The 16,776-nt window shown below is 42.9% G+C and overlaps 1 protein-coding gene across 1 annotated transcript in view; it reads left to right on the top strand.

The window, feature by feature from the left end:
* Positions 1-16,776, top strand: part of LOC144129734 (MAM and LDL-receptor class A domain-containing protein 1-like) — a 208,783-nt gene that overhangs the window by 15,763 nt on the left and 176,244 nt on the right. The window contains exons 4-5 of the mRNA XM_077663820.1: positions 1,852-1,942; positions 13,921-14,061. Coding sequence (XP_077519946.1) covers positions 1,852-1,942; positions 13,921-14,061 — 232 coding nt within the window. The remainder of the gene's footprint in view (positions 1-1,851; positions 1,943-13,920; positions 14,062-16,776) is intronic.

Here is a 16,776-nt window from a genome sequence, read left to right on the forward strand (position 1 = left end):
GCATCATGCATTCTTCTAGAAGGCAGTAAATGCGTCAGCATACCGTTCTTGTCTCGCCGCCGTTGGACGAACACCGGTATTTTCACTTTATTAGCACCCTCTTGCATTCTTGCGGGTTTTTAGCCCCTTTCAATGACCTCTTTCCTTTTTCCTCATGTCACGCCGCGGTTCCTTTTAAGATGCCTACGTTGTCAGCTCGAAGATCATTCGTTTGCTAGTGTGTGTGTAGACGTGTTTGTCTTCGTTTCGCCACCCTGCTTTTTCGCTCCATTTCCTTTGCGGCATGAGCCGTTGTGCGGAGCACACCCTGAGCCGTCGATTGGATGAAGCCCATCCAAGATTACAGATCAAAGCGAGCAGGAGAGAGCGTTGAGATAATGAATCAAGGGGCGGCGATGGGAGAAAGAAGGGGAGAAACGGAAGTATAAAATGAAGAGACGCTGTGGCCGAAAGAGATCTAAATCTAAAACGAGCGTAGCGTTGCCGCCCGCCACTCGTTTTCGGAGCCGCAAAGGCCATCGGCCATGTTAGTTGGCCTAATTGGTTCTGTGTTTCTCCCCTCGAGCGGCTGCAGCTCGCAAGCTGCTCAGTGAGAGAGAGCTCAGTCAACATTCCCTCTGCTGGCGGCCAGAGAAACAAAATAATAACACGGAAAGACAGCATGCGCAAATGGCGTAGCAGTTGCCGCACCGCATTGCTCTGGAGAATGCGGAGTGCAATTATCGCGCTCGCGAGGCTTGCCGCCGAGGACACCCAGTTGTGCTCGCCTCCAACGAAAAACTGATCGGCGGCGTAGCCAGACCGAGGAATCGCGAGCGACGAAGGCCTCGCGGAAGCGAGAGCGGTACCGGCGACACCACGCAGAGGGCGACCGAGCCTTAAACTTTCGGAACTGCCGTCTTTGACGAGGTTCGTGCTAGGAGGACCACGCTGCAGCGGCAGCGTAGGAAGCGTGAGTGCAAGGGAACCGCCGCAGCCGCGGGAGGTGCCCAGCCGCCGGCTCATACCGATTGTTTAATTCGGCCGATGCCTATTTTAGCTGAATGTTGTTTTTTTGGGGTCTCAGCACACATGGTCTCAGTAAATATTGTGCGCAAAAACTTAGCTCTTCACTAAGTTCTCTCAACAACTAGTGTCTTCATTTCATAATTTATTTTTATCCTTATTCTCCAGGCATATCATAACATATCTTGAATATCTCACCTCTACAGCTGCAGAGTTACCATTCTGCATGCCAGAAGGTTGGTTACACAGCTGAGCAGCGCAGCGATAGTAGAACGCCTGATTTCATGGTTTATGGTTTGTGGGGGTTCAACCTCTCAGAGCGACCAAGGCTATGAGGGACGCTGAAGTGAAGGACACCGAAAAATGCGATCGCCTGGAGTTCTTTAACGTGCATCGACATCGCACAGTACGCGGGACCTAGAATTTCGCCTCCATCGAAAATCGACCGCTGCGGCCGGGGTCCACCCGCGTCTTTCGGGTCAGCAGTCGAGCAGCATAACCACTTATCAACCGCAACGGCTGCTTAATTTGAAATGTCATGTTAAGCAAAAGTTTTCGACCCTATCAAGGAGAGGGAATTTTCAACTCTACTAGAAATAGTAAAACATTAGGGCTTCAAGAACCTATGTGGTCTTATATAAAGAACTCAGGCAATCATAGTTCGCCGACAAAGACCGACTGAAAGAGCTGCTACAAGATGGCTTGGACGATTAGCAGCGGCTCAGCGTTTGTGAGCGACTCGACTACTACGGCCTTTTCTGTCGATAAGCTAACTAATGTTAACGTTGTTTACATGCAGAAGGTTTAGGTTTGACTAACGCGGCTATTTTTTATTCATATTTACAGATCGCAATTCGCTACTATACCAAAGACTCCCCTGAAGAAGGCGTCTTTGCCTTAGATGATCTGACACTGGACAGCGGAGAGTGCTCTCCTGGTAAGATGTCCGTACTTCACGTATTTACTTCCAGTTCGACCGGGTCTTTTCAAATGAAGGCACTAACAGAGATGCCGCACATATCTCTTGTTTTCAATGAAGTTTTGGTATGCGATCAACAGATGTGGTGGCACAGCGAAATGGCACATAGTTTGTAATGAACGCTTCGAGTTGTCTGGGAAAAAATTCTTACAAATGGTAAAGAACGTTGCTTTTCTGATTTTAGAGAACTACAAAAATGAATCTCTGTAGAAGAAGCTAAACGCCCTTCTGAACCTGAGCATCTTCTCAACAGTTATATGTAAACCCCATTGGTCAAAGCGACGCTGAGGGCTATTTTCCGTCTTGCCACTTGACTTCCGGAAAAACGGCAAACATTTTTCACAAAATTTGGCGTTCAAGAAAGGATGTCCTTGTAGACGTTATTTGGAAAGCATGCAGGAAAAACTTATCCGCAGCAGTCATCGGTCATTTGAGGGACTCATGTGAGGGACCATGTGTACTTTCAGACGGGTAAGGTCCTATTACTGGCGTCTTGAAACCATCCGGAATTCAATATTTGGAAAGAATGAGTAAACCTTGATTAACGTTTAAAATAACTATAATCATCAAATCTCCAGTTTCCTGCAAGACCTTAAATACCTGTTATTCAAGAGCCATTAAAAAGTGCTGCCGAGTTTATGTTCTTGAATAAGTGCATAACCCAGACTATAAATCGTTATCATACCGTACTTGACTTTCTCCTTAAGAAAAAAAGTAAAGATTACAAGTTCTGCTGCGCACTGCCTACATGTGGTTGCATATAAAGGAAGCCAACAGCCACTGAAACCAATGAGCATAAGGGTTGTTTCTTTTTTTTTTAATTTGTGCTGTTGACCAATGGGAGATTAATGGTGTAAATACCAATGAGAGATTAATGGTGTAAATATTTATTCTATTAAAGATATTTGATTTGGAAAAAGAAGAAAAAACAACCATATACCGCCGGTGGGGTCCGAGCCCATGTCCTCCTGAATTCGCGCCTGATGCACTACCAACTGAGCTACGGTGACGGCTGTCCAATCTTCAGCTTTCGGCGGTTATTGTGTTTCCTGTAAGCTAACCTTGCGAGCGGTTTCGTTGCATAACACGATGACAGAATTCAAAGAAAATATTTTACAAGCAGACTGTGCTAATTAGCGTCGTTAAATTAAAACATGAATCGCCTTTCTTAATCGCGCGGCTTTTCTTAGTATTGCGAATCAGACCCAGGAATACGCCGTACTTAGAAATTGTTCGATGTGATGTTGCGTGGAATATTATTTGAAAACTCTTGCTCCCTTTCATAAAGCAAACCATAGTTGATTAATGTAAGGCCAAAAATCGACGATATTGTATAGCTTTGTTTGAGCATGTAGTCCTCCAAAATGTGAGAGGAAAGCCTATTAGTTCCTCATGCACAGACATTTCCAGGAAATCTCATGAAGTTACACCGGCCTGCGTGCTCAGTGACTGCTAGCACCGAGGAAGGGATGTAATTTCCGTCACAGGAAATTTTGAATGCTGTAGGGAGCAGGACGAGTAAATGGCCCTTGAGAATAAAAAAAATGGTTGAAAAGTTATGATATCTTCAATTTTAATATAATTACTTTGATCGGAGGCTACAATATTATTTCTTATAACTACGCAAGATCTATCTAGGAAAATGTATTGATAAAGGGACGTGGAGCTATGAGGAGAAAAATGTCTTTGGCATTTGATATATAATTGGTTTTTTGGGGAAAGGAAATTGCGCAGTATCTGTCTCAAATATCGTTGGACACCTGAACCGTGCCGTAAGGGAAGGGATAAAGGAGGGAGTGAAAGAAGAAAGGAAGAAGAGGTGCCGCAGTGGAGGGCTCCGAAATAATTTCGACCACCTGGGGATCGCACAGCACACTGACGCCTTAGCGTTTCTTCTCCATAAAAACGCAGCCGCCGCGGTAGGGTTCGAACCCGGGAACTCCGGATCAACTTTGGCATTTTAACTTTGCCAAAAATGAAACAGTGTTATTTACAAATGCAGTAAAAGGACAGAATTTGGAGGAAAAATCGGTTTTCACACGTGCTACGTGCAACAACTTGATATGGAGGTTCGCTACTGTTTGTGACAATATGCCTGACTATTTGACACACGCGTGCCTGGCTTGCCATCTGTCTGTCTGCATGGTAGGTTTTAGGACAGGACTGATTCGATGCCGTTGATAACACGCCTTTCGATGTTGTCTGGTATTTAGGGTTGCGATATGAAGTGTCTCCACTATACGGCTGTGAAGGAAACGACGTTGAGTGCTTACTTTGGCAAAGGCGGCACATGATAGATGATGCGTCCGCAAATATATATAAGTGATTGGCTGAGTGAATAATAGTTTTGGAGCCTCACTTTCCCATATGGGTTTATATATAACCTACAGCACTTTAGATTCGCGATGGCAGTTTTAATGGACGATATCCTCTCAAATAACCTTCTTGGAACAAGAGCTTCAGAGAATGATATCCTCTCAATGACTGATGTCTTAAAACTGCTCTTGACATCGAGGTATTGAAGGTGGCATTAGAACTCGGTGTCCGAAAACCAATAAATTATATTAAGTGTGGGGAGACACTTGCGATAAATATATGGACAGCAATTGAGGTCACATGATCATTGGTGTTTTCAATAAAATTTTTATATTTGGTGCGCTCATTGTCGACACTAAGGAGTGGTAGTTAGGCTATAGAGAATGGCTGTAGTTTTGTTTACGAGAGGTCGTTCTTCAGATTCCGCAAAAGTTGAAGTGTGCATTTTTCCGCAGAAAAACAAATATAATTTTGTGGAACCACAATATTTTTTTCAGTATTTATACACAAACATTCATGTTGGAAGCTGCGCGAAAACATTTTTGCCTATTCCTATTTGGTAGCTAAACAATCGCATTCATTTTTGAAACAGTAATGCATTCCAGCAAGGGCACTTTTTAGAAAATTTATGGGAGAAAGAGTGTTAAGAACTTGAGAATGAAATTTTTTCAGAGAACAGTCTGTCATTTCTACTAACCTCTAAGAGCATTCGCGCTTTTATGTCTGCAAACAGTTGTTTATGTGAGCATTGAAATCATGTAAAATACAAATACATAAGAAATTGGTGAACGCTGCCAAGGATTTAAAGAAAATGCCTTGGGCGATGCAGCATTACATAAGTTCAACAGAGGAAAAATTCCAGAACATAATTTTCTTGCATGTTTTTGCTAGTAAGCGTTCTTATAAGTCAGATAGGTTATGTTTTTAGCGATGCCGAGATAAATCTGCCTGTTGCGAGTCTGAATTTCTGCCATACTCCAACGACCTTTCATGAAAATACGGTCAGGGGTCACGTCGAAAAAAGGCTTAGCTTAATCTTTCGCAGCCTATCGATCAATCATAGCCCTTGGAATAATCTTAGACCAAAGGTGCGCGAAATGCTGCTCTTGTGTTTTTGGTTCTGGTAATTAAAAATGTGCAAGGCAAACTCCTTAAACCTGTAAATATGAAGAACACGCGCATATGTCGGCGATCTAGTGCCGCTTGCATACTCGGTGCGAGTAAGCGTTGACAAAATGATGTTACTTTCGCCGCAGTAAACTTCAATTCAGTTGTACCCTCGATAACAACACGTCAATTAGGCCGTCGAATGAGATTGGTAAACGGCAGCTGCGGACGTTTTAAAATTCGACGAGCTTAAAAGGGTTGAGTGTGTAAAAGATGTAGGTAAGGCATTCGAAATTATTTCGGGCTAGCATTTTAAATGATGACCTAATCGCCTGTTAAAATCACGCCGGGTTTCAAGCTTTCCGCGGCGTTCACCTCCAAGCGAGGGACGCGTGATGACGTCATCTACGGTACCGGTAGTACATTTCCAGCGCGTAAACACTTGCTCTCAAGCGAAAAATCGAACGGCGCCGAAGTAAAGGACCGCCGAACGTTGTTTGGCATCATCAGCGATGCACGGCACGAGCGGTTGACGGCAGCAGTAATTTGAAATAGCACTCTCCATGATGCCACTTCGAGCTTCTCCGCACTCCTCTGGTGAAAAGAGGAGGAGCCTAAAGTTTAATCGTGTGTAGCGTCACAATTTTAAATGCTAGCACTAAACAACTCAGCGTGATTTACCTACAGACGGTGCACATTTGAATACATGAAAAACGCCGAATTCTTAAAATGTGGTGCAGTTGCCCTTTAAACCACCGAGACTTCAATCTTAATGTAGTAACCTTGAACGGAAACCATAAAATTACTCCCAGTAAGTAGAGGATCTATTCATGCGGGATTTATGCATGAAGGAAGGCAGAGATATAAGTACATAATATTGTTTTTGTTTTTGTTTTCTCCAGTATTCAACATTTGGTTTCCAAATGCAGACAAAGCATACAATTGGGAACAAATATTTACAGGCAACCCGGATAGTTGGTAATGCGAAGTTTGAGCATAGCTCTTCACACGCCACCCGCCTCAGCTGGCAGGTGACGCATTACGCTGGTAGCGACCCTCCGGGACTTCCCGTGGCAGCCACCTTCCGGCTGTCCATTCTTGCGCTCTCGCCGCGGCAGGTGGCACTTCGCTCTGCTACTGCCTGCCAACACGCCACCTGTAAGTGGACGGTTGCGCCGACGGTGCCGACGTTGGCAGTTGGCGTGCTGCGTCCTATGTATATATATATATATATATATATATATATATATATATATATATATATATATATATATATATATATATATATATATATATATATATATATATATATATATGAAACCTACAGCATTTCATGCACAACGAAGTACCATTCCTTTATGTAGACTCATTTGCTCACCAAATACAAAAGTTTCATTGGAAACAAAACATGGTCATGATACTTCGATTTCTATCTTTATCTGAACGCACGCACCCATACAAGCAGCAATAAACATAGACCACATATAGTTTAGAGTAGACACATAAGTTAACATTAAAATAGCTTTTATACATACAACTTAGGACGACAAGATATTTCTGGTTTCTGATAATACCGTAAATGAAGAAGCTGCGTGAATTTCGAAACTTTATCTACGTTTAAACGTAAGAGATACGAGGGTAATTAGGTGTAAAACGGTTGCGAATTATTTTATAATAGTTCTAATTGGGCTAACTAAACTCAGCATCATGCAGTAAATGCGAAGTTGAACTCATGGATGTCACTTTCTTGAACAGGCAATATCCAGCAATGCTGACAGAACAAAATATGGCATGCGTTGTATACTCAGTTCTGTGATTTAAGTTTATGTACTGCAGCTCTTCAGTGTCGCACTGGAAGCTCCAACAAATAAAAGTATTTCATGAAAATTTAAAAATTCAGCGGTGCTTTTTTAAATGGTAAAAATGTTGGCCATCTTAGTTTTTGCACTGTGGAATGTTTATACTCGCAACTACAAAATCTATCCGTGTAGAGGTACGTATTTGCCCTGACGGTAGAAGAAGAGAGCACTTACTGAGGAAAAGTTCATGCGTCAAGTTTTTATCATATTTTATCCCTTCATTTTCCTTAAAAGTGCCCTTCTTGGAGCATATACCTCATTTAACAACGTTTGGAGTCTGACTGCGAAACTCTTCGAGGCAAAATTAATTTTGAGTTGCCTCAAAGAGAAATGTGTGAACATAGTTACCGAAAAAACGATTGAAATTCTTACATAATATTGTTTAGTTGTGCTCGTATTTAAAGATGTTTCTTGTGAAATTGGAGAAGCCATGTTTTGCACGCCTAATTGTTTGCAATTTATTTCCAAGAAATTTTTAACGTTCCCTCCTTAACATCGATTCAGTCGAGTCGAGAAGTTCGCTCACCATATAAAAATATTTCAGTCTAAACAAAAAATCTTCACGGGACCTCAGTTACCTTTCTGATTTAGACAAACAACGAAAATGGGTGGAACTGGATTATTTCAGCTGCTATCAAACGCATTCTTTCTGTTTGAGATGTATATGTTTCGTAAGAGAGAAATAAAACTGCTAGCTCCAGACATAGGTGCCAGACGATGCTGTAAAGAAGGCGGACTTTGAAACGGGAGATGTAACGCAACGGGTTCTATCACGTAGTTAAAATAATGATTAATTTCAGCTAATACACGTGTTCTGAGAGCGGTTACGTACATTCACCTGATGGCTGAAGCTAGGTTTTCAATAAAGGAGAAGGAACAAAGTGTGGCCGGCAAAGGCCGCTATCCTATAGATTCCTCGGGATATCCTAGCGATCTACAATTACCCAGGAGGAGGAGGAGGAAGAGGAGAAGGGAAGGCGGGGAGGTTAAGCAGTAGATGAAACCAATTTGCTACCCTGCACGGGGGGAAGGGATGAGGGGATATAAATGAGGGTGGGGGACGAAAAAGGAGTGATAAAAAAAATCAGAAGGCAAAAAGGCTTCGACAAAGCCACAGCCTGTCGTGCAGGCCCGACAAGACCGGCAGGAGAGCCTAGCAGGCTCTGACCGCTGATGATCGCCACGGCAGTGTACAGTTACCATACAGGGAACAGTGAATATGTCAAGAAAATGGTTTGGAGCTGCAGTCGCCGTAACTTCGTGGATTAAATTCTTGAATTAACATTCTTGTAAAAAATGCTGCATTGTATTCCCTACAGCACAGAAAAATACACGCGCATGAATATTCTTTGGTTGCCGCGGGGAGTGATTTAAAATATTACTTATTTTTAAAGGCTGGTTCAATTAGAAAAAAAACACCCTTTAAAAAATATACGGACAGCCACGGTGTACGTTAGTGATCGTATATCCATTTTAACACAGCAGGCAGTTTGCTACGTTTAACATTAAACCAATTACTTAACGCTACCTCGTAGTATCACTGCCGAGTTTGTAGCCGCAGACAAGACGATCCCATGCAGATTTTTAAGTCAAATGAATACTCACTCCCTAAAGCCCTCCAGCAAAAAGAATTCAGGCTTTTTTGTCGAAAACTAAAGAAAGCTGAACTCATGGCGCCGACGAATTTTCGGCTAAATCGGACACCCTTCTGTGCCTACTTCCGACGACCAATTTGGACCTCCAAGCGATTGGATAACCGGACGCACTTTTTTCTGCTTCGTCACTCTGAAAACTAAAGATCACGCAGAATGCGATGACTATTGTTTTACTTGCACCAAGATAAGAAGCGAAAAACAAAAAGCTCACGTCTCGGTACAGCCTTCGAGAGATGATGAACACGTGCCGTACACATCGCAACTCATCAGCCAGCGTTTTGCTGTGCTGAATTTTCTATCATTAAGTCGGTTTCGAGGTGGAAAAATCAAAATTTTCTCGCATTGCAGAGCTTTCCAAAATGAGCTTTCTTCAGTTAAAACACTGATATAGCATCGTCTTGATCGCGGCTAAAAACTCATGATTGCCAGACACCACCAGACTTTGCCAATGTAAGTATTTCATAAGTAAACATTGTTAATTTTTCTTAGAGCACGGATTTTGAATAACTCACTTCCGCCTCGATTACAATTTTTTCTTGAGAATATTTTTTTTATTTCGAGCATGCCATACTCAACAATTTTTGTTTCTCTAAATATTTAAGTTTCTCGGGTTCGGTGTGGATGATCGGTGATGAGAAATTCCGTCAAAACCACGGGTGTATGCTCATACATGCTTAAAGCGCGCGCGCGCGCGCGCGCGCGTGTGTGTGTGTGTGTGTGTGTGTGTGTGTGTGTGTGTGTGTGTGTGTGTGTGTGTGTGTGCGTGCGTGTGTGTGTGTGTGTGTGCGTGTGTGCGTGCGTGCGTGCGTGCGTGTGTGTGCGTGTGTGTGTGTGTGTGTGTGTGTGTGTGTGTGTGTGTGTGTGTGTGTGTGTGTGTGTGTGTGTGTGTGTGTGTGTGTGTGTGTGTGTGTGTGTGTGTGTGTGTGTGTGTGTGTGTGTGTGTGTGTGTGTGTGTGTGTGTGTGTGTGTGTGAGAGAGAGAGAGAGAGAGAGAGAGAGAGATGGACATCTGCAAAAAAACTCAAATTTGCTTTCTCACCTAGCACAACTTAGCAGGCTCCGTTTGAAGTGGAGTTGAGGGTTTGAGCTCACTGCTACATTGATTGATAGGCTGTGACCTAACTTACCCACGATTTATCCCGAGCATGAACAGTGCTTTGCTTCCCAGTTCAAAAGTTAAGTAGGAAGCAGCCATGCCTGATTTTACGTGCGTAAATATTTGGTCACACCCCACAGCGGAAAATTGAAATTTGCTCCCGCTTCACAATTTCAGCCGATTTGAAGCATGTTTCTTGGGACTAATTACAGGGATATATACCTCATAGCTTTGCTTGCTTGCGTGAGGAGGACAATGCAGCTACATATAGCTCGAGGGAATCTATACTGAACTTTTTTGGACATATTTGATTCCAACACCTTTTGTCAGTATGTGCATGAGCCATCACGAACGGACGGAACTGGTCACGTACTCGACCTCTTGATGTGTAACGTGCCTGATGTTGTATGCAATGTACAAGCGTTGCCTGGTTTGAGCGACCACAATATTATTCTAGCAGATTTATTAGTTCACTACGTGAAAGTTGCAAAACCACCTAGGCAAAAGATTTATGTCTACAGCAGGGCCAACTACGAGGCGATTAGCGCTGCTTTCGATTCGTTCTTTCCAACTTTTGATGAACTCGCGGATAACTTAAATATCGAACAGCTATGGAATACATTCAAACAGAAATTGTTCGAATTACGTGAAGCTTTTATTCCATTAAGCGTTATATCAAGTAAGAGAGCTCGAGATAAACCCTGGTTTAACACCGAGTTACGTGCCCTTGTTCGCAGACAGCGACGAATGTATCGAAGATACAAGTTGTCTAAAACGCCAGAGTGTTTGGCCTTGCTGAAAACAATAAAAAATGAATTCAGACAGAAGTCTCGCATCGCTAAAGACTTGTATTTTTCGAATTTAGGAGAAAAACTTGTCAGAGATACCAAAGAATTTTGGAGATATGTGAAGCGTAATGGTAAGGATGACAGCTCAGTACCTGCTCTGAAAAATGATGAGTTAATCATCCATGATGATGAGGCTAAAGTTGAAATGTTTAGCCGTTATTTTTCATCTGTGTTTTTGCGACCTAGTTCACGTTCTGTCTGTTTTGCATTACCTCTTGAAATAGATTGCATGCCGGAAGTTACTTTTTGTGTTGACGGTGTGCGTACATTATTGAAGAAATTGAATCAGGCTAAGGCTTGTGGCCCTGATGACATTCCTGCCGCAATTTTAAGGAATTGTGCGGATACATTATGTCTGTATTTCACCCGGCTGTTCCAGAAGTCTCTTAATGAAACCGACTTGCCTGCTGATTGGAAGGTAGCGCGTGTCGTGCCCATACATAAGAGTGGTATGCGAAACTCCGTTCAGAACTACAGACCCGTTTCCTTAACCAGCATAACCTGTAAAATTATGGAGCATGTAATATAGAGTTGCGTTATGGCCCATCTCACCAAACATAATCTCTTATGCACTAGTCAACATGGTTTCAGGCGTGGAGTTTCCTGCAGTACGCAGCTGGTGGAGTTCGTTCATAATTTGGCATCGGCAATCGATAAGCAACAAATTGTGGACTGCGTTTTCTTGGATTTCCGCAAGGCATTTGATGTTGTCGCGCACAGTCTTCTTCTCTCCAAATTGAAAGCATATAACCTGGATTGTAAAGTAATTGCGTGGATTGCAGAATATCTGTCGTTACGAAGGCAGGCTGTTGTTCTGAACGGTATTTCTTCACAGTATGCACCAGTTACGTCGGGAGTTCCCCAAGGCTCAGTATTGGGACCACTTTTGTTTTTGCTGTATATTAATGATATTTCAGTTGGCATACAGTCTTCATTCAGGATGTTTGCCGATGATTGTGTTGTTTCCAGAGTAGTAAATTCCACTTCTGATTCACAAATCCTGCAAACTGATTTAGATACTGTGGCAGACTGGTGTGTACGTTGGGACATGTCCTTAAATATAAACAAAACTGTTCACGTCACCTTCACAAGAAAGCGTGCTAATCATCCGTATAGGTATAGAATTAATGATCTTACTCTCAACATAAGCAAGTCATTTAAATATCTAGGCGTCTTTTTTACATCGGACTTACGATGGAATAAGCACATTAATTATATTGCGAATAAGGCAGCGTCACGTTTGGGTTTTCTACGACGGAATTTTAGCCATTTACCAAGCAACTTAAAAACACTGCTGTATTTCAGTTATGTACGCTCCATACTTGAATATGGATGTGTTTGCTGGGACCCACACACATCTGAGTGTGTAGGAAAATTAGAGAAAATTCAGAATAGGGCAGTTAGATTTGTTCTTGGTAATTATAATTGGCAAGTCAGTATGACGGAAAGCAAACGAAAACTTAACTGGCAAGAGTTGAAGGACCGTAGAAGGTACATCAGATTGAAATTTTTCCATGAGATTTATTATTCAAGAACTGGCATAAACCGCGAACAATATATCCAGGCACCTCATTATATATCAAAGCGACTGGACCACTGCTTGAAGGCCAGAGAATTTTCTTGCAAGGGTGACGTCTTGCGTTATTCTTTTTTTGTTAGAACTGTTCGGGACTGGAACAGTTTGCCATCGAGCATTGTATGTATTACATCTAACGAAGCATTTTTCCATGCACTGCAATAATTGCTTTATACCTATAAATGAAGTCTGTACCCACCTGCTGTAATGCTCTCCGGGGCGATGCAGGTAACTAATAAATAAAAAAAAATAAAAGCGGTGTAAGATCCTGAGCGTACCAGTTTTAACTAGAACCCGTCATTACTATAAAGGAAGTGTAAACTGGGCAGGATAGTTCAATTATCTTCAAAATGCATCCTGTTCTATAGCTCCACTTTTCTATTCATACGCATTGTAAGACGCAGCGCTGCATCAATGTCTGATTTTAAATTTTACGTCGACGCTTTCTTGTTTTCGAGAACTACGCATGATAGCCACACCAGCTTATCTGACATGACACCTAATACCTAGAAGAGCCTTGTACTCCCCCGGTAACAACGCCTTCTGGGTCGGTCAATGAAGTTCAACATATGGTTTCGACTGGAATCCTCTGCCTGCAATGAAGGAAGAATAATATGGTTGACCGGACGCAGCATAAAGAACTAGGATTTTTATTGCTTTATTACCTACAAAAAAAAGAAGTGCAATAGCACTTATTTATGCAGCTTGAGTCAGGGGTGCGTTATCCATAAGTGTACAGCCTCACAGACCCGTTGTTTTGAGCAGTACGAATAGAAAAATAGTTAAAAGACTCTGTCCAAGAGTATTATACCCGAAGCATGAACGCAGTGCCTCCATTTTTCGGTCCGCTTGCACCAACTGCACTTCTGCAATAAGCGGATAGCTACACGTCTTGTGTTTACTAGTAAAACAGCGTACAAAAATGAGGACGACACAAAGGAAGTAGCCCCTGCTCTGTCTTGCTTTGTGTCGTCTCGATTTTTCAACGCCGTTTTAAAAATCTCTGACATCTCGGGCATTGGGTTCAGCGAGCAGAAAACTCTTAAAATTAGAATACATTTCCTGCGGAAAGGCTTTGACTGGCCTTTTTCTGGCGGTTTGAAGCTGAAAACTAGTCACGCGCCTCCAGGGCACGTATTAGTGGATTAAAAAGTATTAGTGGAGTAATAATTTCACAATTTATGGTATAAAAGTGCTTCACAGTAGCGCCAAGACTCGCGGTTTCAAAGACCTCGCTTGGAGCATAGGCACAATGCCGCACATTGTGACATTGCGGTCGACGCCGCGAATATGCAATCGCCAGCGCATTTTTATATTTTTGGTGGGCGGACCCAACATGGCAGCATGCCGTACAAACCAAAAGAAGTACAGGCTTTTCAGACAGTGCCTTTAAAGTTGTCTCTGGGCATTTTGATACTACCGTGTACGTTTATCCTCAGTAGGCAAGGATTTCTCAAAATATTTTCTTTATTTGTTTCAGAGACTAAGAACGGTTCCTGCGACTTCGATTGGGGCGACGCATGCGGCTACGACCTTGGAATCGGGGCACAAAAATGGCAGCTTGAAGGCAGCGATAGAAAAGAGATTTTCGAATCTGATTACTCTACGAACACAAAGCAGGGTAAGTTGCTTGCGCCCCACACATACACTGAAGAAAATTTGTCATTCATAAGCGCGATGTTTACCGTAGTTTAAAGTTCACTTTTACTATACCCTTGTTTAATTTCCCTCCACCCATTTTGGATCTCAATAGCCATCTAACTCAGCTGGAATGACCACCACGCATTGCGTTCACACAAGAACGCTTCTTGAGAACGTTTAATAGAATGATATGTCACAAAGGAAGATCGTTTTCTGTCGATACCAAAAACGATGTACACGGGCACATTCGAACGTGACCTAATCGACTGGGATTATATTCAGTGTAGACACGGCGCTGCTACACGCCCAATTATACCAGCATCAAGCATGATCCTGCTCGACACTAGTGCCAATTAATGAAATGCGATCAGCGGCTGCTATCGCCGTGATCAAGAAGCAATCAATTGCTCAATAAAAAGAAACGGGAAGAAACGTATACTATGAAGAACATAAATTAAAATTTTTAATTTGCTTTATCTGGCGCAGTTTTATCTCCAATATTCTGTTCACGCTGTGAGGGCTACCCCTCTCTTGTTTACTTTATGTTTGTAAACAAAGAATTTAGAGAGCACTCTGAGCCTTCCCCTCTATTGTTCTTTTTGTGGTGTCACAAAACTATCTACCTGTCCTACTGAATATACCAGCGCGAACGACAGGGCGACAATGGCTTAAAGGGGACAAGTCTTGTTCCCTTTGTGGTGTTCGGCGTGCGTTTGTTTTGGAAATCTTTGTAGCTGCGTCGAAGGTGCAATATTTTTATCGCAAATGTTTTCGGTTAATTTTTCTTCATAAGAAACGCATTTGTCTGCAACCATTTATATAGACACCTGCGCGTGCAGCACCAGCTGCCATTTAGCAGGCCTACTCGCTGACCGGGATCGAGTGGTAATGTATGACGGAATTGCATGTGGAACGCTCTCAGAACTTTAATCGGTATCGGACTAGATCATGATCGGAAGTGCTCGTTTGACCGCAATATAAGTGTGGCTATGGTTCGGCCAGCGCAAGGCATAAGGTGGCCGCTTCGGACTATTCATTCAGAGATTTCCAGGTTATCACAAAGCTTCTAAATCTTGCCACACCAAAGAAAAGAACCCCGTTTTAGGCAGCGCCCATATATAGTTGATACATTTCGGTTCACATGCCAGCCATACAGCAGATATCCAACGCAGCGGTAGTTCAAAATACTAGAAAAAAGTTTGGAGGACAAAAACCCAAATCCGCCGAAAGCTTGATGAGCGAGTGAGCAGTCCGGAGCGTAGACGACAAATGGTTTAGACTTAAGAGTTTGGGGAAGAACACGGAAATTTGTTATGCTATTTAAAGGATGTCTGTGCACGAGGGGCTCACCAACAGGCTTCACCGAAGTGACAGCGCTGGTCCCGTGACGTTTGGGCCTGCGTATACCCAAACTCAACATTCATTAATGGTATTCTGAGCTCGATTCTAATTCTAGCTTTCTAAACTGATCTGGTATAAGACAACTTTCAGGGAAGAAAACGTGGATCCTGTGACGAGATTGTGTGGTTTATAGTTTATTTTGTGAACTACAAATTTTCTTGCGCTCCCTCTCATAGGATGTCACTGCTGAGTCATAGTACTTCGAGAAACACTTTTCAGATCCTAGTACGGTAACGATCTTGCTTTGCACTGCAGCTGTGCGATTTATCTGGTAATGCATATCACTGGTAATTTATATCTAAAAGGCTCCGAAGAAATAGAGGGCGGACGGTTAAGAGACGGCGCAAACGTGCAGGCTCACTAACATCTGACGGTTTATTCTTCAGGCACGGAATAAATAACAGCGGCAAAGTGATAAATATCCTGAAAATCAGTATCGCCATGCACAATGCGCAAAAAAACACGATGCAATGCCACTTCTTTCTTACCAACCACAAGCAAGGTACACGAGCTCCATCGCCTATAAACACACTTATGGATCGCAGACACATCACTGATCCCGCTTCTTGATATCAAGGTCTGCGAGTATTTCTCGAGTTAACCGATCTTCAGCCCCTTCCAGAACACAGGGCTTATCGATGTCTAGTGCGCAATCATGAGCATTAAAATTTACTTCTATGGTCCTAAAGGTGTTTTTCACTCTTGTACCAATGCTCACAGAATCTGTCGTTTAAACATCTACCCATTTTATCCAACGTATGTAGAACTACACTAGAGAAGAACGGAATACACTTCTTGCACAAAATTTTTCACTTGTTTAACATCCCACAGAGATTATCACTTGGCCGCATTTATTTACTTTGTGCGTCAAGAGTATGCTATCAGTTTTTAGTGGGCCGACGTGTGTGTCTCGTGTCTGCTCCGTCTGCCGTCTATTTTTAAGGCACCTTTTAGCAATACTGTCAAGTCGACTTTCCCACCAATATGTGCTTCCTTGGTTAATGCCATAAGCCGGGTTGTTTCCGGGTTTTTTTCTCAGCGGAGATGTGCATGTTTGAATGCATTACTCTTGATCATCCTCGTCTCCGCCGCGAGGAGCTCATTTCTCAATGTAAACTTACCTAGTCTGACCTCACGCGCTGCCACCGCCTTTACCCTACCCGCTACCGCGCCAATTTCCCACTATGTAGTGAACACGCAACTATATAAGACGCCGTCTGGGCCTGCCATGCTGCCCATTTCGAATGTAGCCGGTTGGTAGCGTGCCCTGCGGTCGCTCGACCTGGTCGATCTG

This window comes from Amblyomma americanum, chromosome 4, assembly GCF_052857255.1.
Source record: "Amblyomma americanum isolate KBUSLIRL-KWMA chromosome 4, ASM5285725v1, whole genome shotgun sequence".
In the NCBI taxonomy this organism is placed as follows: Eukaryota; Metazoa; Arthropoda; class Arachnida; order Ixodida; family Ixodidae; genus Amblyomma; species Amblyomma americanum.